The sequence below is a fragment of the Gordionus sp. m RMFG-2023 genome, chromosome 4 (genome assembly GCF_954871325.1).
Source record: "Gordionus sp. m RMFG-2023 chromosome 4, tfGorSpeb1-WG-v2, whole genome shotgun sequence".
Taxonomy (NCBI): Eukaryota; Metazoa; Nematomorpha; class Gordioida; order Chordodea; family Parachordodidae; genus Gordionus; species Gordionus sp. m RMFG-2023.
The window spans coordinates 4,287,701-4,312,228 of record NC_088778.1 but is presented as its reverse complement, the minus strand read 5'-3'; the positions used below and the strand labels follow the sequence as shown (position 1 = coordinate 4,312,228).

Genomic DNA, 24,528 nt, shown 5'->3' with positions numbered 1-24,528 from the left:
ATTCTGTTTAAAAACATTGACGCACCCTGTGTATAATAAAAAATTGTACCTATATACAGATACATTTGCAAATACATCTAACTATATACTTTTTTTAGGCGATGTATCTGTAGCTAGATTCATTTTAAATTGTTTATCTATATTGGTATCTACCATTTGAAAAGTATCTTTTAACAATAAACCCTTAATACAAATGTTTCATTTCGCCAATATTTTTTATTTAAAAAAAAAGACCCCTTGATTATTTGAAATATTTTATTAGAAATCTAATGCTAAGGGTCGTTTAAATAAGCTCGAACAAGAGAATGAGGATGACGAGGACATTGCAAATGGGAAGGTGGAAAGTAAAGAAAATGACCAGTATCTCTCGCCAGAACCAAAATTTACGGTCGAAACGACTAAATGGCACAGAGCTAAAAGCAACAAAGAGTACGTGTCAAGTTAAATTAATTCAAAAATTAAGCGCATTAAATTAATAACAGCTAGTGAAATTTACATTAAAAAAAATCATTTCCTTCGTAATATTCTGTGTACATTTAAGAATATTATAACAACATAAACTTATAACCTATTATAATAAACAAGCGAATAAATGTGCCATCCATTATCATGTAGTTAATATACGGCATTTCCATATTTTTTTAAATTTATTTGGAAATAAAATTATTTGACTTGCAAAAAATTGTCAAAAATATCCTCTTCCTTCCTTCCTTCCTTCCTTCCTTCCTTCCTTCCTTCCTTCCTTCCTTCCTTCCTTCCTTCCTTCCTTCCTTCCTTCCTTCCTTCCTTCCTTCCTTCCTTCCTTCCTTCCTTCCTTCCTTCCTTCCTTCCTTCCTGCCTTAGAAGACAAGATATTTATGCAAGTTAAATAATTTTATTTATAAACGAATTCCAAAAATATGGAAATGTTTTAAATATGATTTGCACAATGCTTTATAATCTGTGCATTTTATTAATATAGTAAATGCATTTAAATTTATTAAAAATATATGAATTAGGGAGAAATATAAATTAGTTAATATTTATATGTTACGAGTATGAATAAAAATATACTATTTAAATGCAAACATTCTTTTAGGTCTGGGTGGGCCACATTTGACAGGAGTATATTACTATCTTACAGTATAAGAAAGTTTATGGTGTGTTAGCAATAAGTTACACTACTTGGGATTACTTCGAGAAATTTCTAACCGTTTATAGCAAGTGGAAAAGAGAAGGAAATGTTCCTTCAGAGTAGCTTCTCGATCCAAGAAATAACACGAAATTGCCAACTTAATTGTAAAATTTTTTGCAATGTAGTTGAAGGGGAAGGGTGGAAAGGGAGTAGTACCCAATCATGGATGGTGCCCTTTTCCGGGTATCATTTATCTATCGCGTCCGCCGTTCGAATTTACTTTAGTATTTATCGCTCTGGGATGAACGTCTTCTTAAAAAATATATCATAGATTTATATATATTTATTCACAATATATATTTTTAAATCCGATTATAAATAATATTAGTTTTAGTATATTTATTTTAAATATAATATTGAATAATAAAGACATTGATATTAAATGAAATACATAGATTTATTAACTACAAGATAATGGATAATACTTTTTTTGTACGCGCTTTATTGTTTATTTGTTCAATAATGTGGGGTTAATCAGTCTATGTGCCTATGTATGACAATTACACTTACAATGTTTAAAGATGGTATATTCCCCCAGCTTCGCTTTCTTTACTCACGGATCGTAGGGTAGTTATAGAAGCCGAACTTAAACGTTTACGGAAAGCGTCATCTCGCGATCATACAACTTTTCTGGACAAGGTGGAATGCTCCCAACTTTTCAAACACTTTTTACCTATTCAGAATAGAGACTATTTCAGGAGTTACAAGTTGACGTATGAATCCCAATTAAAATTATGTTTTTTTTAAAAAAATTGCTTTGGAGTAAAATTGATAAAGGTAGAGTTAGATTTATAACTCCACTAGGGTTCAATTATTCCTATAAATTTTTATATTTAAACCCCCACCCCATCCCACATACTTTTATTTTTTTTTAAAAGTCAAAAATTAAATTGAATCGTAAATTAGGAACGTAATGGACACGGAAGAAAGTGAGCAAGATGAAAAAAGAAACTACCACAACGCTAACAGGGAAGATGACGACTTTCTCGGCGTGGCTGCCGGCTATATGGCTCCCGAAAGCAAAGGATGGACGGAGTAAGTTGCAAATTGTTATGATAAGAATTAGGAAGGAATGAGAATAAAATATATTTATAAATGGCCTTCAGTGAACAGAGCTGTGCCAGTCAACCAGAGCTAATATTCTTGACATTCTCCCAATCGAATCTGTTCTGGGTTATTATAGGATAGATTAGGGAACATACCTTCAAACATCTATTTATAGTCCTAATTTATGCTTTTTTATAAAAATTCTAGCCTGGCCTGAGGCGAAATTGGTCATTTAACCGCTTCTGGCTCTCGAAAAATTATATTTCAGGCCCGGCTCTGGTTTAATCCTCTGACCATATTTTGTTTTGTTTTGATTAATGATCATTAGAGCTTGCCCATATAATAATAAAGATTGTGTAATCAATTTATACACCTCGTCACGATAATGAGTAACAGTACTGATTGTAAATTATACAAGAAGTAATGCAATTAGCTGAAAAATAATTTATATGAAAGATTCTTACCTCATCTGTACACTACATCGGTGCTTGAAGTAATAAATAGTTGATTCGTATGTAATATCAAGTTAAAGACAATCGTAATATTATAATTGGTAATCACTAATATAATAAGTATATCCATCATTACAATTCAACGTGCCAACATTCTCGAAGTAAATTCTTAATTCCTAGATTGGTTAATCCCTGGTAGTAAGTGTTGGGTCGATATGTTGGTAGCCCTTAACTAGAAAAAATGTTTGAATACGATCTTTCCATTGTAAATTAGCAACGCCATTTTTTAATAATATAAAGTACATTATTGAGAAAAACCAATCAGTAGATAGAATAAAATTTTATGATGGCCGAAACGTGGAATAACGAGACTTACAGGTTGGGAGAGCCAATTTACATTCCAATCAAATCGAAACATCCATTAATAAATTTTACCACAAGGGAGAACATATTGTATTTATAAATTACCATTTAGAAAGGATGTTTTTATAACGTGAATACAATTAATGTATAGAACGGTAGTTATTTCTGTCACTCGGTTTTGACATAAAAATGAAAGTTAAAACCCTATAATAATCAACCTGAAATATTATTACCTTTCTTTTTTTAATACTTTTAGAACCTTAGCATTGTTGAATCACAAGCAAGGTTTGGCTTTACCTCTCACAACCTCTTTCGAAGATTCCGAAGCATCGTTAAACAATCAGGAATTAGAGATAGACCCAGAGCCCTATCACCATTCCTTTCCATGGAAATCACCAGTGTGTTCCGATTTTGGGAAGATAGATTGTAGACCATCTCAATGCCACCAGAATCTGACAAAATCGCTGAGCGATAAAATAGAGGCCTACGAGAAATGGACAATGGGCCAGCCTTATATCGATATAGACCTTTCTTTGTCTAAAGTTTGCCATTATCTATCCATGCTATGTATTGTATAACTAAACATTTCTTTTTACTTATACACAAATTGTTAAAAAAGATCTCAGAACTGAGATGTCGCTTTTGGATAATTAGATCATTATTACAGGGTAAATAGATATTTATATGTATATGTACTATTATTTTTTGGAGATGCCTCCATAATCATGACTTGCATATTTTTCTAAAGGGTTAGTTGGAATGTTGCCTACACACACTATTTACCCTAGATATACTATTTTTGGCTACTGACGATTTATTATTCGTATGTGCAAGATTTTGCTAGATAAGTGGTAGCACAATTGGGTAGAGGATTTCCTCATAAATTATACCGGGAAATATTTAAGCCCGTTTATTGCACCTGAAAAAATAGATTATTAAAATTTAAAAAGCGATTTATAGATGTGGAAATAAAGTTTAAAAATGGTCCATAAGTACTATGCTAAATACCAATATTTATGAATAAATTTTAGTTTCGAATATTCACGAAAAATTTAAAATTTTACACGAATTTGTAATAATTCGATCGGATAATATTTCCCCTTATTTCTATTCAATTAATTTTGTGATTCGTATTCCTCGTAAAATACTAATCGGATCGAATAACTATTAGTTCGTTTTAGATATAATATAATGCATTTATATATGTGTAATGTCACATAGTCGATAAAGCTGTATTTATAAATTGAAGTATTTGCACACTGCAAAATGCAACCCTTTTTTTACATTCATATATATAGCTTTGTAAAACAATTTGTTTTAAAAAAATAGTTGATAAATTATTGCCTTTTAAAAAATAAATTTAAAAAGGATTAATAATTATTTATAAAAATTTTAACATATAAGGTGGCGTACTTAAAGACTTTTAAAACGTAAAATACATTTGATTTTAAACCGGATATAAGAATTCTGATTATTAGCCCAATATATCAAAATCATTGGAATTAGATTAAAATTAATATGTGCCAAGTTGCTCCACGAGGGAAAAGAATTCTAAATCTTGAGAGATTCCATACCCCGTTTTACACGAACGACTTATTCAACCAATATGTACTTAATCCTAAAATAAAAATAGATGCTTGGCATTTAACGCCATCTAATGGACACTATTTTATTAATTTTTAAATTATAAATAATATTTTCTTAGATGTTTTAGTTTTGTAATACGTCTAACTTTTTCAATAAAAAATAAACGCAATACTTTTCCTTATTTGATTATGGTTTGGCAAATTTTCCAAAAAAAAAATGTGTTTCGAATTATACAAAATATACTATATATTTTTTAAAATTCTATTATACAGTGTTGTTATGATTTAATGAAACAATTAAACTTTTCAAAAAAAAAGTAATGTTTTTATCTCAACATTTTCTTTCAAGTTTTTAAAAGTAAATTTTGTTATTATAATTTATATTTGTAAATTTTTAATGAAACATGTTGTGTTTTAACCTGTGTTAAACGACTCGTTTTGAGTTTTTTTGAAAACGGCTAACTCAATATTTCATACAGAAAAATATTACGCAAGCCTGAAGATTTTACTTATAGATGGCACGAAGGTCTAGACATCAATTAGCAAAATCTCGAGGATTGGGCAATATGTCTTCTGGCTAAAATATTGAGTTAGTTGTTTTTAAAAATTCGCTCAAAACGAGTCGTTTAACAACACTTGTACGATTAAAATTAATTTTGCAAATATAATTAAAAGTGAAAGAAAATGTTGAGAAGAACATTATTATTTTTAAAAACTTCCGGTAATTTAACTTAAATTAAAACTTCTAATAATTCTTTTTTTAAATTTGCGACAATCTTAATTTTAAACTTCTAATAATTTTTTTTTTCCGATTAAAAACTATATTTCTAATTTTTTTATCGCTAGTATTTTAAATCAATCTCCAGTTTCAGGTTTGTCAATATAATATTCGATTATTTACTAACTTTATATACATAGTTTTTAGATGCACCTATGAAACTTCATATTCTCTCGGGGAGGTTATCTGAAATAACAATTAGGTACCAAAGTTATTCACCTACCCCATCAAATTCTCTTAGGTGTAACTGACACAAGCCGATGTCAATATTCGAATATTTAAGAGCAACAAAATTTTGATCCTATTCGTTTGAAGAAAAAAAATGGTAATTGGAGCTATGAAAAAAATGGAATTGGCTAAGATATGGCTGAGAACACCAATTGACGATCAGCCCAATGCAAAGACAATTGCGCATGATCTAAATTTATCCATTGGTTCAGTTTATCGTTTCAAGCAGGAAACTTTCCTTGAATATTGTTAAGAGCTGGTTAAGAAAATCAAAGTATGGAGGTGGGGAAATTTGGATAGCTGTAGCTTATTATAACAACAGTCGAAAGGGGGAAGAACAATCTCCAGCAGAGATGTTTTTAGGGCGGCGAACCAGGATATTATTGGATTTATTAAAACCAAAACTACATCTAGAGGTGGAGAGAGAGATAACGAAGAAACCTGAATTTATGGTGGGGCAAACCGTGTGGGCAAAAATATATGGAGGTACAAGAAGGTGGGAGTCAGGGGTGATCGTAGAAAACATTGGAAATAAATTAAGTCGAGTAAAGTTCTCTGAAGAAAAAGAAGGAATAAGGCATAGGGACCAACTAAAAAGGGGACTGGAGCTAGGAAGATTACGATCTGGTGTTTGAAGCAAAATGATATTATATGGCATATTATATGAAATTAAAAAGGAATGTATTTGTCTATGTAATAATACCATGAAATATTTATATGTATATATGTAACGTTTTTTTTGGTTAAATATCAAAATTAATATATCCAGAATTAATCATAGATCCATTAATATAACATATAGCATTGTTTAAAAATCCTTAATTTATCCAAAAATTAATCATAGATTTATTGATATAATATATAACATTGTTGAAATTCCCATTACGGGATAATATGTATCTTAAAATAGCAGTGTGATGTTCCAATCATATGATACTTAATAAACGCAATTGAGAAATAAAAAAATAAAAAACTACTATTTCTTCTTTTTTCAAGGTTTTTATAACCCAACATAATAATAATAACAAAATTATAATATTGATAAAAAAAAATAATATTGACAACAAAAATTATTCAAAATGACTTGCTATAAAAACAAAAAAAAATATTTACAACACGCCCCCCATTAATTACAATTAAACCTGCTATATAAAGAGAAGAAGAAAAAAACTAACATGAAAACAAAAAAAAATAACATTGACGAGAAGTGAACAACACTATTGTATATATATTATCACACATATGTTTCCCCTTTTTTTTTATTTATTTTACAATTATATATTTATCTTTATTTTTTCTTATACTACCAAAAAAAAATCCTATTACATATAATAAAAATCTTCTTACTGTTCTCTAAACAATTCCTCTAACTCCTCGGCCGATATATCAACTATCGGCCATTCTTCCTGCAATTCAGCGTCGTTATTAGAATTTGGTGCTGACTCCCGCGACGGTTTCACTACTGCCACCGGTCGCTCAGTCTCCAACTCCCCAGTAGTTGTTTGTATGTTTTCCGCCCTTGTCACCGCGGGTAACACGGTCCGAACTGGCCAGGCTCCTCGTCTCCGCTCCCCACTACCACTTTCATCCCTTGCTCCTATGAAATTTCTTCTGCCGCCATCATACCTTCTCACAAAAGCATGGCGGGGCCCGCGGGGGCATCGAACTTGCAAGTGACCTCGGCCTCCACAGATGAAGCATAATCAAACATTCCTTATTGTGCGCCTGCCCGAATTATTGGGTTCGGGCAATTTGGACTCCCGCCCCCCTCCGTTGATCATTTCAAATGGCGCTATTTGTCTTCTTCGCGGGGATCTGGGAATGGGTCTCGATTCGGGATACAAACGATTTCCCTCTGCATCTACCCTGCCCTGGAATATACTAATGCGAATCGTGATATTCTTCCAATACATACATTCATGGATGGCTGCCATTCTAAGTCTCATTATAAAAGAAAGGTATAATAAAAAAAATATATAATGTACTTTTAACAACTTCTTGAATACAAAACGAATTTCTTTACAACTAAAATTTGTTAATAATTTATTTTCTGAATGAATTTAAAATATAAAATTTTGGATACTCCTCCTTTTATTCTTTCCAATAACCCTCTTCAAAACAGGGCAGGGTAGATGCAGAGGGAAATGGTTTGTATCCCGAATCGAGACCCATTCCAAGATCCCCGCGAAGAAGACAAATAGCGCCATTTGAAATGAGCAACGGAGGGGGGCGGGAGTCCGAATTGCCCAAACCCATTAATTGGGGCAGGCGCACAATAAGGAATGTTTGATTATGCTTCATCTGTGGAGCCCGAGGTCACTTGCAAGTTCGATGCCCCCGCGGGCCCCGCCATGCTTTTGTGAGAAGGTATGATGGCAGAAAAAATTTCATAGGAGCAAGGGATGAAAGTGGTAGTGGATATTACGACGACTCATCTGATTATATAATAAAACAGAAATTGGAAGAAGAAAGACAACACAGAACTTCAAAATATAGCTAAATTGTTCGGTAATAATAACGGCTATACCATTAAAAACATAATAGAACATTTATGCACATCTAAGGATGAGTTAGTCGTCTATATCAAGATGCATCAAATCAATGGAATGGAACCGGAAAAGGTTTGAAAAAGAACCCGATTGATGGAATTTTCCAGATATTATATAGCCTAAAGATGATGAACGTGCGATTTCAAAATATATTCTATTTAGATAAAACAGGCTTCAATTCCCATTATGGATGGGCATCTCTGGGTAAGAGGCCATCCGTCAAACTCCCTCCTTTAAAGGGGAAAAACGTATCGGTTTTGTGTACCATAGGAATTAATGGTCTCAAAAAATGCACCATTATTTAAACGGGGCATTTACAGTACCTGGGTGAATTATCATCTATTTTGCCGTTGAATTCACTCATAATTATGGAAAATGCGCCTATTCATCGTGCTAATGTAACTCAAAATGAACTTAATATAGTATATCTTCCACTCTATTAGAGAAATCTAAAGGCTTTGGCAATAATTTCTGGCCAAAATCTTGAGTTAGCGCTTTTTAAAAATCGGCTCAAATCGGGCGATTTAACAACACTACTCCACCCTCCCTAACGTTCGATCAGTCTACGGCCGAGACTCAGTCTACAGCGAATACAAATACGTTTAATTAAAAAAAAAATTATTATACCGGTATTGCAAATAAAGTTTTACGACTTATTTAAATCCATAATAATTTAATTTTGACATAATTTTATCACTTTTTTACCTTTCTTCCCATAATCCTCATTTAAATCTTTTTTACTATCCTTTTTTATATACAAAAACAAAGGGGCTAATTAATTTTTTTTTAAAGTTTCTATAAATGATTATTAGGATCTTTGCCTCTCCCCCTCATGCCCTTTTTTGATGGGCCTTCGGTCGGATTTACTTTATTTATTTATTTTTAGCTTTCACCTTTTCTGGTGGTAAGATCCTTCAATGTCTCTTTCCATTTTATATTATTCAAAAATATTTATGAAAGCGAAGTTGATATTTGTGATAGAATTTTGTTTAAGTAAGTTTCCTCGTAATATCAAATTTTAAAAAAAATATATTTACATTCTATATACTGAAAATTGACTTAAGAACGTAACATAACGCTTGATCTTACGAATGAATGATGTTAAAGGTTAGCAAGCCATAAATCGAGCGTTTCGATAATAAAATTCTAATATTTCCAATGTTGGTACTTCAATATGTTTCTTAGCCTTATATAACCTTTTTTACACAGTTTCATGGTCATGAGGGTCTATTTTCAGGAAATAATAGTTTCACATAAGTATTTTATTTTACCCTTTACAATGAAATATTGGTGTCCGGCATCACCTTAGCTCTCCCTTTTAGATGGAACTCATGGTGGTCATAAGGTTCCTTGAGATAATTAAGCATTATAAATAATGAAAGTTGAAATTGATATAAAAAATAATCATCCTTTATTATATTTGTAATTTAAAAAAGATCATGATACGATATCATAAATTTTACCTCTATTTAAATAAGGTATTAATTTAATAAAAATTTGAATCTTACTCCTCGATGACCATATCAGATTCGATTTTTAAAATGGCTCTTAGGTCACATGTAACGATAATGATTTAGCCATTTTTATAGGATCTACTCAGTTACATCGATACAGATTATGAACTCAACGAAGAGGAAGTGGGGCAACGTATATTGACCGCTTTGAAAATGGTATTTTATCAATTATTAGAATCTAAATTGGGCATAACAATTTTAATTTATTTATTTAAAACTAACTTTAAATATTTGTTAGCTTGAATTTATCTCCCCCCCTCTTTAATTGTTTTATTATTTTTTAATTATAATATTAAAATTTTAGTCAATCCATTTATAAATGGGCTAACTTTTTCACCTATTTTCTCCGATATACACTCGTAAAATTGAGCAATAGTCAAAAAGTTATTCTGGCAGTTTTTGTTTTAAAAATAAGAAAATGGACGGTAATATATATTTACTTTGGGAGGTGTAGTATTTAATTTAAATAAACAATATAAAAATCGTTTGGTAGGTTGTGTGTTTTTTATGATTTTATATTAATATCAAATAATTATAATAATACGAGCAACATGCTGATATTTTAAATGGCACTTTTTTTTAAAAAACACACATTTACTATAGGGAAACGAAAAGGATTGGTCTCTTTACAACCTAGCAGCTTTGTATTGGAGAATCATGGGCAATGTTAGCCAATCACTAGAATGCCTCCACAGATCTTTCTACTACTCTCCTCTAAAATACAGGATAGTTCCGTTATTCAATATGGCCGCATTACTAGCCAAAAATCTTAGGGCTTATAATCATAGTCTAACTCTCCTTAAAGAGGCATCTACCTTAGATAAGTATGACGTAAGTTTTATTTATATATATATTACATGATTGCAAATCAGGAGCATATCTGAAATATACCCAACACTATTTATTAATTTAAGCACCTAATCTAATTAATCAATTTTTGGATTTAATTTTAAAACGATAAATAAATAATAAAATGATTTAGACGAAGGTGACCATGTTGATGGCCCATCTGACTTACCTAACGGGCAATATGACGGCAGCTTCCCATTACTACCAAGAAACATTATTTTTAGACGCTCCCCTCAATTCTCCTCATTCCATCAACAAAGAAGCCCTCATAGGTCTTGTAAACAAAAATGTCTATCTATACTAATCTTTTATATAAAGTCCGTGTGCATATCAGAGTCCTGCGAGGCCCACCCGTCAGCCGAGCGCTGGAAAGTGTCGGTTTGCGGGCAGGCTCGGGCCGGAAAAACTGATTCTGCACTTTTAAATAAGTTTATTTTTTTTGATAAGCTAACTCTGTATTATAAAGATACAATTTACTTGTAGACAAGGTTAAGCTTAATCTGCAAAAATATATCCCATTAAAGGGCTTTGGGAACTAGTTCGGAATTCAAAATTTTAATCCGCCCGGTCCCAAAATACCCCGGATTTGATTTGGTTGTTCAAAAATAGGCCCTGTTTGGTTCCATGTTTGCACAATGTTCAAGAAAATATTTTCGATAATTTTGAAGCCTAAACTAGGTCGAAAACCCTCATATCTATCTATATTTGTGTATCATGATTTATACATTATTTTTTTTAGAACCTAATTATTCTTAATCAATTACTTTCTACAATTAATAGGATTCGAGCTGGTAGGCTGTAGATTAGCTTTCCCTGATCAGTACAAAGATTTGGAACAATCACATACATTAAACGTATATATAAATATATATTTATGCCATCATTCTATCTAAATGAAATCTATTTTCGCTTGATTTCAAATATTTTATAATATAATTTTATAAAAATCGAACACTTTCGAGAAACGTAAATGTACAGAAATTTATTTAAAAATATTTTTTTAAAACTTCTTTACATAAGTTGTTCTTCGGTTGCGACTAGTTGTAATTTCGAAAAAAAAGTGGGCGGGGCAATGACATATAATAATGCCTAGACTGACGATGCATTTGAAAACGTCATTGAATTCCAATCAGCTGGACCCGCCATTTTGGTGACACGTATAGTAATTATTCTCGTGTTAAAAACTACTATTGAATCGAATAACTTACCTCCTTATTATCTCAATGGTCAGGCAATTCTTTAATAAAGGTTGTGGGAGACATAGGAATAAATTGGCCTCTCGTTTACAATTTTTAATAATGATATTGGTAAATCAAAATTGCGTCCACAGCTGTTTTCATTGATGTACACTTTTAATGAATGCATCATCAGTGGGGCGGGAATAATTCTCGATTCCAATATATACACAGAATCATTAAAAATATTTTTTGGGCCATTTCCAGAACAGAGCGTTTTTTTTCGAAGCCATTTTCTAGGCATGTTTTCACGCTTAATTTTCATGTTTTATATTCCGAAATAAAGGGATAATAATTTGTCGAAATTAAAAAAAATTTTTGTGTGTAAATTAGCTGAAAATATAATCGTTGTTCTGTCTCGAAATGTATGGTATTAGTAGTAAAATATTTGTTTGCAATCAAAGAATATCATCCCATATGATATCAAACATTAATTTTAAAAAAAACATCGATGGGGAAAAATAAGGAAACAATTTACGACGAATCGCTCGAAAATGGCGAATACAGCGATTATTTTGATTACGATGACCGCATGCTCAATTTCGAAACTTTCGAAAGTTTCAACCTGACCGAGGAGAGTGCCGATGAAAATGTTAACATGAATACTCACCACTTTAACAACGTTGACGAAGGTTTTTTTTTTGAATGATTGCTTTTTTATTATAAAGTCCTATCTAGACCGAAATTTTAAAATCTCAAATAAGAAATAAGAATTTTATGTTACCCTTTTTATCAAGATGGCGGAGATTTTTTTAAATATTATTCCTATCAAATTTATATATGAAGAATGTTTCTGCTATATTGGTCTAGAGATGATATCATTTTACATATTGTGACATCCTAAAAAAAAGTGGTATTAATTTAGGTCCAAATATTCTAATTTATATCTAATTATGAAATTGTTCTATTTGATGGGAAACATCTTTCTTATTGTTATTTTACATATAGGTCTCATTTACAGTAAACTCGTTATACTTCAAGCATCGCGTTATTTAACGCTATCGAAATCACGGCTGATTCTTTATAGCGTTAATAATTTTTGAAATACGCGTTGCAACATCTGTTTTTCAATATTCATCGGGCGTTATCATCATAAAGATCCATATTTATAAATTATACTGATTTATTTGCTTGATTTTGTAAATAACGCACCGCTTAAACATAACGCGTTTACTATTACTTACAAATGTTTTTTTTTTAAAAAAAAATTACGAAAACAGATAAAAATCGTGTTAAATCTAAAGAAGATTTTGTACCAATACTGCCAGTGGCCGAAAAGTTGTTCGATCTACCTTCTGACACTAACGTTTTATTCTATATTATTATATATATTTGAGTTAAATTTATATTCTTCATCAGAAGTTTCGAACAAGGAACAGGAACCCTCAGAACCCGAGTCAAATTTAAGAACTGGAAAATACTTTCTAAAATTTTTTTCAGAAGGAATCAGAGCCCGTTTTAGTTCAGCTTCTAAACCTTGATTCTTATTAATGCGAAAGTGAAATGAAAGCTTTTTCACGTTAGTAATATAAAAAAAAATTGTTTTATTCGCATTTTACCGATAATATTGCCTTTTTAGTTTTTTTTTACCCCATTTTTTAAAATATATTTCGCTTTCCCTGTGCCTTAATTTTCGACATGGTTTGGCCAAAAAGTACTCAAATTATACTCGAACATAGATACTTATTTTTATATCGGAGATACTGTCTAATCCTGCACGTAATTGTATTTTTTTTCTACCTCTCCTAAAAAAAAAAAATTTAGGATCCTATTCACCAAAGATTATTGGACGAAACATTACCCATTGTGCTCAAACCGAAAGATGTCGAAATATTAAGTATTTTATAATATTTCAAATGTCTATTTTTTTAAAATATTTTTTACTTAAAATGAAAACCTCAGTTATCCTTTACGATTAACATTATAAGATAAAAATTTTAAATAGGATCTTGTAACGATGGCAATGAAACGTTGATTGTTCAACGGGTTACTTGTACAAATTATAAACATAATGTTAAAAAGCCCTATTTTTGAATCGATTTTTCATTAAGATATTAGCCAAAATAATATTATGTAAGCATCGAAATTTGGGAAATAGATGTCCAAACATTTCTGTCAGTTATATCAATTCATGTCTGTAAAATAGAAGGGGAACTAACTTATAGGCTCAAATGATTTTTAATTCCATTTATTGATTCTTGATTTTAATCATCAAAATAATATCGTGCATTTATAAACATTTTTCATTGATAAGATCCGTTTCTTCATTACAACATACCCAAATACGATATTGGTTTGGAGAATGATGATTGCCTTAATGCGATAGCTATCGATTTTTCCAATGTCCCGAGCACTTGGCTTTCCATACCCCAAGAACTGATCGAGTGAGTATTCAATAAGTCGCCTAAGAATTAGAATATTCTATCTCCACTTTTTGTAATTTTGCAAATTTTGCAGGGATTTAAAAAATTAAGTTTTTATTGTTTTCAATAGAGTGGTTAAAAAAAAACCTTGTATCGGATTTAATTTGAATTATTTTATAAATATTTCTGATTTAAATATAAATGTCACAATCATAAGTTAATTGTAATAATTTACATACAAGTTTTCATTTCTTATATAGCGAATTCAAATTTCCGTGAATAGTAGATATTCAATTAAAAAATATTATACTGATAGATAATTTTCAATTGGTCAAATAAATTACAAATTAAATGGTGATTAATAAAATATTATAAAGTATTCGACGTTTAATTAATAAAATATTATAAAGTATTCGACGTTTAATTAATAAAAAAAATAATTAGCTATGATAATCTGATAAAAGTTGTCATGTAATCATTTCTAACATTTTTCTCTTTCCATCAGGAAATGATGGGCGATTTTAAGTAAAAGTTAAGTTGAATAAAATAAAATATGAGTGTTAATATTCGCATAATATGTGAAAGAAATAAATTCATTAATTCAATCCGCCTTGAAATTGCGTGAAAATTATATCGCCCTCGAAAGATTTGAAACGTGCTTCCATATAAAGATTACCTACCCGTTTTATTATAGAGAACGGTACCTCTATGTACTGTTAGCAAAGGAAAACAGGTGTAGTAGAGATTATTAGTTCCGTTTCTGGCAGAATTATAAGACGGGTATGGGCCTAATATTGTATTTTATAGCCGGACCTGGGTTTTTAAATTTTTTTAAAAAACTAATTACGATTAAATATGGGCCAATTCTGGGCTTAAAAAAAAAATTTTTTTGGTCTTGGATCAAAAAAATTGATAAGAAGGCCAATTTATATCTCATCTTAGTTTTAGTTCTTGTTCATAAAGTAGGCATCGAGAGTTTAATCTTTTGATAGCCGGTATTATTAAACCTATTAATTACCATCAGATATTTTTTATGGCGTGCTCGGGCATCCTATCATTTAGGAATGAGATGACTGAAAGTGACTATCAAATCGATTCCAGTCTATCAAGATAAATTGTATGACAATTGAAAGAATATTTTAATGATGTAATAGCATTTTTTATATAAATAAATTAAAAATTTTTTCGTTACCATCCATAAGTTCATCTATCTCTCAAAATTTGGTAGACGAGTGCGTCAAATTTATCAAAATGGACTCTCCGCATCCTCCTTCGCATTTGAATGCGGAGCCCATCTGCCACCTCTCGAAGGCGCATTTCAATAAGCACCATAGAGCTTCACAAAATGGGGGAGAAACAGATTTGCTCCATATTTTAAACGCGCTCGTTAGAGAAGCCCGCCGTAAAGAAATGCTAGCGGCGTCTAACAACGAGAAAGGCTCGCTAGTCCAAATGAGATCGCTAAACTCGGAGACCGGTTTGATTCCGATTCTCAAAAAAGTAATTTCCGCAAAACTGACCAGAGCCTTGGCCGACGCTGACAGCGTCACGGATGAGTCATTACTTTCTGATTCGGAGAAGGAAAAGGTTTTTTTTTTTTAAATATAGTAAAAATTCATATATTATAATAAATTGGGGAGTAATCAAAGGTTACATTTTTATATCATCGTTAATAGTTTAAAAACCATTATCCCAAACTCTCGCATATTTACAAATGCAACATTTTATATAGTGGAAAGGGAATTAATTGGTAGCGATAATAAGATCTATGGAACATAAAGTTTTTAAAATCGCGTTAACAAAGCTTAATACCAATGGCACATAATTTTACCTAGACTGACGATGCCTTCGTAATAAAGCTTTTGAAAGCATCGTTGAATGCAAATCAGCTGGACCCGCCATTTTTCTAACGAATATAGTAATTATTCTCATGTTAAAAACTACTATTAAATCGATAACTTGCTTCCTTATTATCTCGATTGGGAATGAATTGGCCTCTCGTATAAATTTTTTTAGTAATGATATGATCAAAATGGCGTACCCAGCTGTTTTTCGTTGAAGTACACCTTTAATGAATGCATTGTCAGGCTAAGGTGTTATATGTCATTGCTAAATACTGAAAAAGGGGTGAACATTTTTTGGTTTTTCGACCCGCTTATTTGATACAAAAAATATTTTCTTCTTTGCTATAGTTTATTATACATAAAATCATGATTAGATACCTTAGTCGAACAATTTTACGGAACTCGACATACATATTTTAAGACCCTTTATATCACGATGGTACCCTTGTACCAGTGGTCTTTTTTTTAAATAGGATTATTTTAAATTATTTGGGACGTTATAAATATGTCCCCAAAATTCTTTGTCAAAATGTACGTAAATTTTTATGCTTTTTTGGAAAAGAATAAATAATTTTTTATAAATCACGTGATTTGAAAGCATTTTTAGCACTTTAGAGTTAATTAATTGGTAAAAATCAAAACACATAAAATGGCGATATGCTAATTTTCTTATTTTACATTCCACGTGATCAAATAATACAAAGTTTACGAATAAAGCCATAATGGAGGTATTGAAAAGAGGTCTCTCTATTGACCAACCAACAACGTCTTGGGTCGTACCCGCTTTAACCTCTTTGTACTGGAGAGCTAACGGCAACACATCCCAAGCCCTCGCATGCCTATACCTTTCTTTATCTGCTGCTCCTGATAAATTTAAAGTCTGTTTTTTTATTAATCATTATTTGTTTTTTATTTTAACCATTTTTATTTGTTTTTTATTCTGGATATTTTGGGTTTTAAATATATATTTTTTTGAAATATATTAAATGCTATTTTAGATTTTTTTTTAAATAATAATTTTTTGTTTTTGGTATACAATTTAGATTTAATTTTTTGCTTAACTAAAAATATAACTATAAATAACCTAATTTTAGATAATTAAAGTGTAATTTTAACATTAGTGCCTTATAATTATATATTTAATGATGATTTATAGACAACTGGTCCATGAATCATTATTGATATTTGATCATTTTGAAAAAAATATTGCAATATCTTTTATTTTAATCATAAAAAGGCTTCCTCATTGGTTAGTTTGGCTAACTTGTGCCACAAAACCCAAAATTACTCTTTAGCTATATTCGCTATCAAAAAGGCTTTGCTATATTCGCCCAAGGCTATCATTTCCCATTTTACTATGGCTAATATGCTAGCAGCGCAAGTTTTAATAATAATTTGATTTTATTTTTTTTTTGAAAAATAGAATTTACGATTACATATAGGGTTGATCTTTAAATTTTTGATTGATGATAAATCATTTCTATTATTTTATGGATCCGTGATTTTTATATATGACCTTTATATCCGCCCGCTGAATCCCTCAGAACACTCAATGTCTCAGAACATTCAGTTGGGAAATAGCAATAACAATAAAAAATGCCACCCGCGTCTATATTCTTTATGGGATCGCTTCTTTTTTTTCTGAAACAGATTTATCTTGTTTGGAATTCTCGTGAAATCAAACTAAATTAGAAACCTTTTTTTTCTTTCCCCAATAAAATTATGGTCATTGTTTACCAAGATTTTTTATTTTCCGTTATTGCTGCCCTTCCAATATGGATGCCCTGAAGCATTTAGACTAACTTACGGCGAGGATTCGTGACAAGCATTCCTCTCAACTTGATTTTTAATCTAAAATACACAGGTGGCTTTAGTGTTTAGGTTGCTTGCACCATTAACCTATCTGATCATAAAACATTGAGAGCAGTCTTTATTCGTGATGACTAGCGAAACAAAATATCAAATGCTCTGATATGATAATAATAAAACCTGTGCAGGAGAGAAAATGATACAATTATGAGCCATACTAATTTAAAGGTCCTTAAACGTGTTAATGAATCAGTCATAAACTTCTTTAAAATTGAACCTCTCAGAAATAAAAACTGTGGGGAATAATTTTAGACAAATCTTCCATTTAATCTAATCAATACTAGATAAATCCCCAAAATAGGATTGGCTCTCGCTAAGAACTATGAGCAACGTTTTTTTTTGACAAAGAAGGGCATCTCTAAGAGCTGTCAAATAAAGAAAAGTTAGAACTAAAATATGATACTAAATCTTTATTAAATACTTAAATATAAAGTGAAAACATAAACAAAAGAAAAATAAAATATTAAGTTCGCAAAATAATAACTATAATCATCATACAAGTAAAATATTTCCGATTATATACACTTTTCTATACTATTCATTTACATAGTGTTTAAACAACAGACTTTTTAATCTGAATAATAAATCTTTTTTATTCATTTTTCTTATTTGAATATTACAACACCCTTCCACTTAGATTAGACCCCACATTCTGCGAAATACCAATATTCGTGCATGTATCCCATTACTGTTTTATTTCCTTCGCTCACTTACATCACCGATAGATTTTGTTTCTTGTCTTAGTCTGTTATTGATGAGCTCTTAGCGCTGACAACTAGATTAACGCATGCCTTTAAACGATACACGATTTCTAATCAACGATTATCGATACTACGTCTTAAATTCTCCTGATAAATTAACTTGGTCTTTTGCTTGTTTCTAACGTTCTCTTGTAACTAATGATCATTGCTTTATCTCGGTCAACGATGTGCGATGCTTGATCTACGATTAACGATTGTTTTCCCGAATTCTTGTTTTTAAGATCATCGATTTTGTATCCTTTACTAAAGTTTTGATAAGCAATTGGCGATAATTGATCAACGATTAACCATTGCATCCTGGTATTGACCACTTGTTTTATCTAGTCGCTTGTCACTATATCAACTTAAGATCTCTTATACGATAAATATTTCTTTTATCTTTTGATCTCAAATAAAAATTCGATCTCTATACGTGAGCTCGATTGCGGCATAAAATTTCTAATGACGAAAAACCGTTTCTCTTTGTGAAGATTTTTGGTTAATCTACAACCTAATATTATATAAAACGATCACTTGCACCTATAACGATCTCTTGTGACGACTTCTTTTTAGCTAAACGACAAATTTTATTCTTTTCCGAATTACGACCATTAATATTGATACCATTGTTTTATTGTTCTCATTCTTTGTCTTAGTGTCGATAGTCATTTCATACATCTCCTTCCCCCTTTATTTAGAATTTTTTTTCAGAGTTAATTAGACTGAATTGTTGTAATTGCCCTGGCATCTCCACTCTCCAATATCATTGTCACAGTTGGTATAATTTAGGATTGGGAGATTAGAACCATTGTCAAATAAAGAAAAGTTAGAACTAAAATATGATACTAAATCTTTATTAAATACTTAAATATAAAGTGAAAACATAAACAAAATAAAATTAATATAAATTAAAATTAAAAATTAAGTTCGCATAATAATTATAATCATCATAAAAGTAAAATATTCCCGATTATATATACTTTTCTATACTATTCATTTACATAGTGTTTAAACAACAAACTTAAAATCTTGAACTTTATTTAATCTGAATAGTGAATATTTTTTGTTCATTTTTCTTATTTGAATATTACAACAAGAACATTGTCTTGAGGTTACGCATGTAAAATACCACTAAGAAACGACTTGCTTTAGTTTTTAACTCAAATAGCCAGGGCAATTCTAAGAACATTGTCCTGCGGAGACGCATGTAAAATACCACTAAGAAACGACTTGCTTTAGTTTTTAACTCAAATAGCCAGGGCAATTCTAAGAACATTGTCCTGCGGAGACGCATGTAAAATACCACTAAGAAACGACTTGCTTTGCTTTAGTTTCTAACTTAAATAGCCAAACAAAGAAATTGCACATGAGAAATAACGGAACTCATGAAGTTATAAGCAATTAATTTAAAAAAAAATTACCCCCTTAAATTTGTAGAACTTTGGGAACGCTTCTCACTATAACTTTTTTTCAAGAAAGGGATAGTAAATTTTTTTAAATATAATTTAAAATATTAAACAAGTTTAAATTTTGAAAATAAATGTGATATTTTTATTTTCAAAAAAACATTTAGGCGCGTTTCCTAGGTCGCATTTATAGTGGCATCCGATACACGATTTAACAGCTGATCGATTTTTTTAAAATCCGTTCATGATATAGATTTTTGTATATTAGAATTAATATACCTTCGATTATTATCATGAATAGTTGGTCGAATAACATTATGGGGGGAAAATATTCGAGTATAGAAATTGGAAAACCGGAAATGTATTCCATTCCAGCATACGTATAATGCCTACCCTTAGAATTTCAGACAAAATTTCGCCATTTTTTTTAAAATTTTTATGAAAAATGTATATAAATAAGAGAATACTTTATAAGTTCTGGGCAAAAATTTTCTTAAATTTGCATCACAGTATGGAAGAGGCTTTATGCATGTTGGAATATAGATGACTGAGTAAAGAGATGCGCCTTGATGGAAGTAGGAGGAACAGACTTCGAGGAAAATCTGAGATTACGTGGGTAAAGATGATAGCGGCTGATATGAGGAAAATGAATCTTACAAATATTATAGGGGAATCTAGCTTATTCGGGTAAACCTGGAAATGGCCATTAAACGAAGAAGAAGAAGGATATATACATTAGCGGTCAAATCAGATATTTTTCAAATTCAAATCCTTTCATTAAGTGATTTTTATAATTGAAAGATTCCAAATCCCTCATGGATTCCGTCACCTAATACTAGGGCAACTTAGTTTACACATGCCCTAATACACTTCCTATTAAAAACAAATCAAACATTTCAAAAAAAACGCGCTAAAATATTGCTTAAACTCATATTTGTTTTTTTATATATATTTTGAGGATTAGAACGAACATATATTCCAAGTATGTGTTTTAAAAAAACAAACTATTCTTTAACTTTCAGACAATGCTATAGTTCAATATATATATATAAAAATTCGGCTTGAAAACGGATCTTCAGAAAAAAATATTCTCATATTGGTTCGGCTCGTGTTGGACCCGGAAAAGAATAGGTCTGAATGCAGAGTTCCAGTAGGAACATCATTAACGTATAGATCGAAAATAACAATTTGAGAGGAGTGCTTTACATAGTACATAATGATATATGGATATTAATGTATTGTCCAATTTCAGGCCATGTATATGTTGAGTTTATAGAAATCGTTTAAGTAATAGGCCGAATATTATTTTATTATATATAAAGTTTCCTAACCATATTTATTTTCACAACAAATTTAGGGCGATTTTGAAAACGCGCTTTTATACTACGCCTCGACCATTTCGTTGCAAGATTTCACTCCCGCTCGAGTCAAATTGCAAACCATTCTTTGTTTCCACGTGGATAGAATAGCGGTCTCATTGAAAATGCTCAGAGATAGGGATGAATTATGAACTTTTGGGATGATTTCATTTTTAAAAAATTAAAAATTATTACAAATTAAGGCTTTTAAACTATGTTTTTTTCAATATTTTTATATAAACAAATTTTATATTATTTATATTAGTATTAATTTATATTTTCATAAAAAAAAAATTTTTTTAGGTAAATATTATATTTCTTTTAAAAAAATCAAATAAAAGAAATCTTAAACCATAAAATTAGTTTTGTAGAAAAAAATGAAACATGTGAGTGTAATTAAGAAGAAAAAAGAAAAGAAAGAAAGTAAAAAGATTATTTTAAAGAAAAATACAATGAATGTGGGCGTCCTTCAAGCGTCGAATTTATTTGATTGAAATCATGAATATTAGAAACGTGGTTTAATAATGATATAAGATTTTTAGTTTATAAATATAACCGAAGAAAACGTTGTTATATTTAATAATACACGGGCGGTTTTTTTAGCGATACCCTATCGACAGCCTCTTGAATGATTTTGTCGACCCTTTTTTGACATTCAATCTTTTCCTCTTCCGACAATTTCTTTTTTTCTACGTTAACAGGTTGCGAAGCTATGACCATTTCGGGTAAATCATTTTTTGGCTCCTTGGGGATCTTTTTTTAAATTTATTTAAAATTTATACATAAATAGTCATAGTGTTGTTAAACGGCTCGTTTTGAGCCGATTTTTCAAAACGGCTAACTCAATATTTTAGCCAGAAAAATATTGTCTATAAGCCTCGAGATTTCGATAATATAGGTCTGAAACCTTTGTTCCTTTTATGAGTAAAATCTTCAGGCCTGCGTAATATTTTTATGGATGAAATATTGAGTTAGCCATTTTTAAAAATCGGCTCAAAACGAGCCATTTAACAACGAGTTAGAATATGTTATTTTAGCGATTCACTCTAACATCACAGTTAATGAATTCAGGGTTCAGCATAAATTTTCAAAGAAAAAATGAGTTATCTACTCAAGGAAATCATATGAGAAATATCGAATTCAGAGATGGTGCTCTATAGTCCTAAACTATATATAATTTAAAAACCTTAACATCTAAATCCAAATTGTCGAAATGGGCATTGGATGCTAGCCAGCCTTGACCCATGGTAGCTGTTCCAATTTGATTTTTGAAAAAAAGTAATTATTGCTTTAAGATTAAACTTGCAAATCATAAATGACGCCTCTTTTCTCTACTTAGCCAAAGTTCATGCTAATAAAAATATGTGTGATGTTTATTACACAGAATATAAGATAATATTTTTTATTATGATACAATAACTCTAATTTATTTAATCGAAGATAATCTTTAAATAAAATAAGATTATTTTGAATTTTGAGAATATTTTTTCATTTAATTTGTAAAAAAATTAGTCTAATTGAAAATTGTCATTTTCTGAAGAAATAAAAATGTGTTTTAAAGGATTTCATTGAAGGTTTTATTTCTAATTTATGGTAAGAATGAAGAACTAGAAAATAACTTTTAAAGCACACTAAGATCAAGTCTGAATCATTGACATACTCACCTATACTAATGATTTACTCATTAAAATGCATTTTGAAGCTTCTGAGAATATAAATCAGCTGACACATACAAATCAGCTACTTGGCTTTCAATAGAATTGTTTTTAATAAATTTTGATGCTAAATTGTTTATATGGGGAAAACAAAATATCATGCCACTAGCTGATATTTATTTGAATAAATCGCTAGTATAGATATTATCATTATGTCACTGGCCTCTGAACACATAAAATAATAATAAATTATGCCAGACTTTAGATCTTAACTAAAAAATAATTTCCGGTTCTAAATATTTTTTTAAAAAATGACTTCCGGTTTATAAATTTTATGAAAATGAGTTTTTTTAAAAGGGGAGATGAGTTTCCAGTTGCTGGGTTTCCCTGCTCTAAATATTTTATGAAAAATGCCATCTGGTTTTTAAATTTTAGGAATGGGGTTCCTATAAATTTTAAAAGTCCAGTTTCTATATTTACTCCGATTGCTTGGTTTCCGGCAAAATTTTTTTTACGAATGGCTTCAGGTTTCAAAAATTTTATCTAATTTCCGGTTCCTATAAATTTTAAAACAGTTTCCGGTTTCTTAGTTTTGTTCCGGTTGCTAATTTACCGGTTTCAAACTTCTTTAAACATATTATTCTTTCAATTTTTTTTTTTATAAGTCCAGAAAACTACATTTTAAGTTACGGTCTGGATGGATATCGTAGGTTGACTATTATAGTGTTCTATCTATACCCATTGTTTGAAAAAAATATTTCTTTTTATTAGCTGATCCACAATCTAACGATGCAAATAAAGGATTATTATTTTTATTGATGGTATGAAAAAAAATATATGTAAAACTAAGAATTTACTTTATTGAAGAAGAAAAGTGCATATAGAACACTCTAATACTAATCCGACGATATATAAAAATTTCGCCATTTTTTATTTTCGAACCATAAGAAGAGAGTGAAAAAAGTGAAATCACATGTTTTTAAAAAAAAAACCTGTTTGACATCTTTTTTCGATTTTTCGCAACAATTGCAATTGCCCATATAAGAGTTAGATGAGAGTTTATAACAAACATTCTTAATTTTTGTTTTTTAAAAATAATATTTTGGTAAACAAATTTATTTAATAGGTTATTTATTATTATCCCGGATTTTTTAAGAGGAAGAAGGGAGAAGAGGGCCTGTGTTGAAACTATTCTGCCACGTTAGAGACAGTCGTCAAAACAGAGCCACTCAATCAAGACCTCCCTTGTCATTAACTGACCCCCCCCCCCCAGATGACTTCTTATATAAATGATTCCATTATAAAATAGGATTACTCACTAGATATGACTAATGGATTACCTTCCGGACACTGAGTTAAGAGACCATTTTGAGTTAAAATAGACATTTATATATTGTGTCTTTTTTTTGTCAGGGTTCAAAACTGTTAAACATAGAAATAACAATTACATATTTCTGAACATAAATGAATCATTTATAAGAGAAGGACCAAAACATAAATTAGTCTGGATTTATTTGT

The 24,528-nt window shown here is 30.3% G+C and overlaps 1 protein-coding gene across 2 annotated transcripts in view; it reads left to right on the top strand.

The window, feature by feature from the left end:
* LOC135929174 (tetratricopeptide repeat protein 17-like) overlaps positions 1 to 21,582 on the top strand; it is a 33,059-nt gene extending 11,477 nt beyond the window's left edge. Inside the window, exons 10-26 of one of the 2 annotated variants that reach the window (XR_010572502.1) lie at positions 263 to 429; positions 1,696 to 1,887; positions 2,081 to 2,209; positions 3,293 to 3,578; positions 9,767 to 9,847; positions 10,295 to 10,522; positions 10,674 to 10,812; positions 11,321 to 11,394; positions 12,242 to 12,407; positions 12,996 to 13,081; positions 13,540 to 13,612; positions 14,030 to 14,159; positions 15,341 to 15,725; positions 16,687 to 16,860; positions 17,220 to 17,363; positions 20,165 to 21,206; positions 21,355 to 21,486. Coding sequence is in view for 1 of the 2 variants with exons in the window: in XM_065465707.1 (XP_065321779.1) it covers positions 263 to 429; positions 1,696 to 1,887; positions 2,081 to 2,209; positions 3,293 to 3,578; positions 9,767 to 9,847; positions 10,295 to 10,522; positions 10,674 to 10,812; positions 11,321 to 11,394; positions 12,242 to 12,407; positions 12,996 to 13,081; positions 13,540 to 13,612; positions 14,030 to 14,159; positions 15,341 to 15,725; positions 16,687 to 16,860; positions 17,220 to 17,363; positions 21,355 to 21,507 (2,607 nt within the window). In the remaining variant the exon portion in view is untranslated. Of the gene's footprint in view, positions 1 to 262; positions 430 to 1,695; positions 1,888 to 2,080; positions 2,210 to 3,292; positions 3,579 to 9,766; positions 9,848 to 10,294; positions 10,523 to 10,673; positions 10,813 to 11,320; positions 11,395 to 12,241; positions 12,408 to 12,995; positions 13,082 to 13,539; positions 13,613 to 14,029; positions 14,160 to 15,340; positions 15,726 to 16,686; positions 16,861 to 17,219; positions 17,364 to 20,164; positions 21,207 to 21,354 lie in introns of both variants that reach the window. The other variant, XM_065465707.1, reaches the window with a different exon arrangement.
* Positions 21,583 to 24,528: the final 2,946 nt, after the last annotated feature.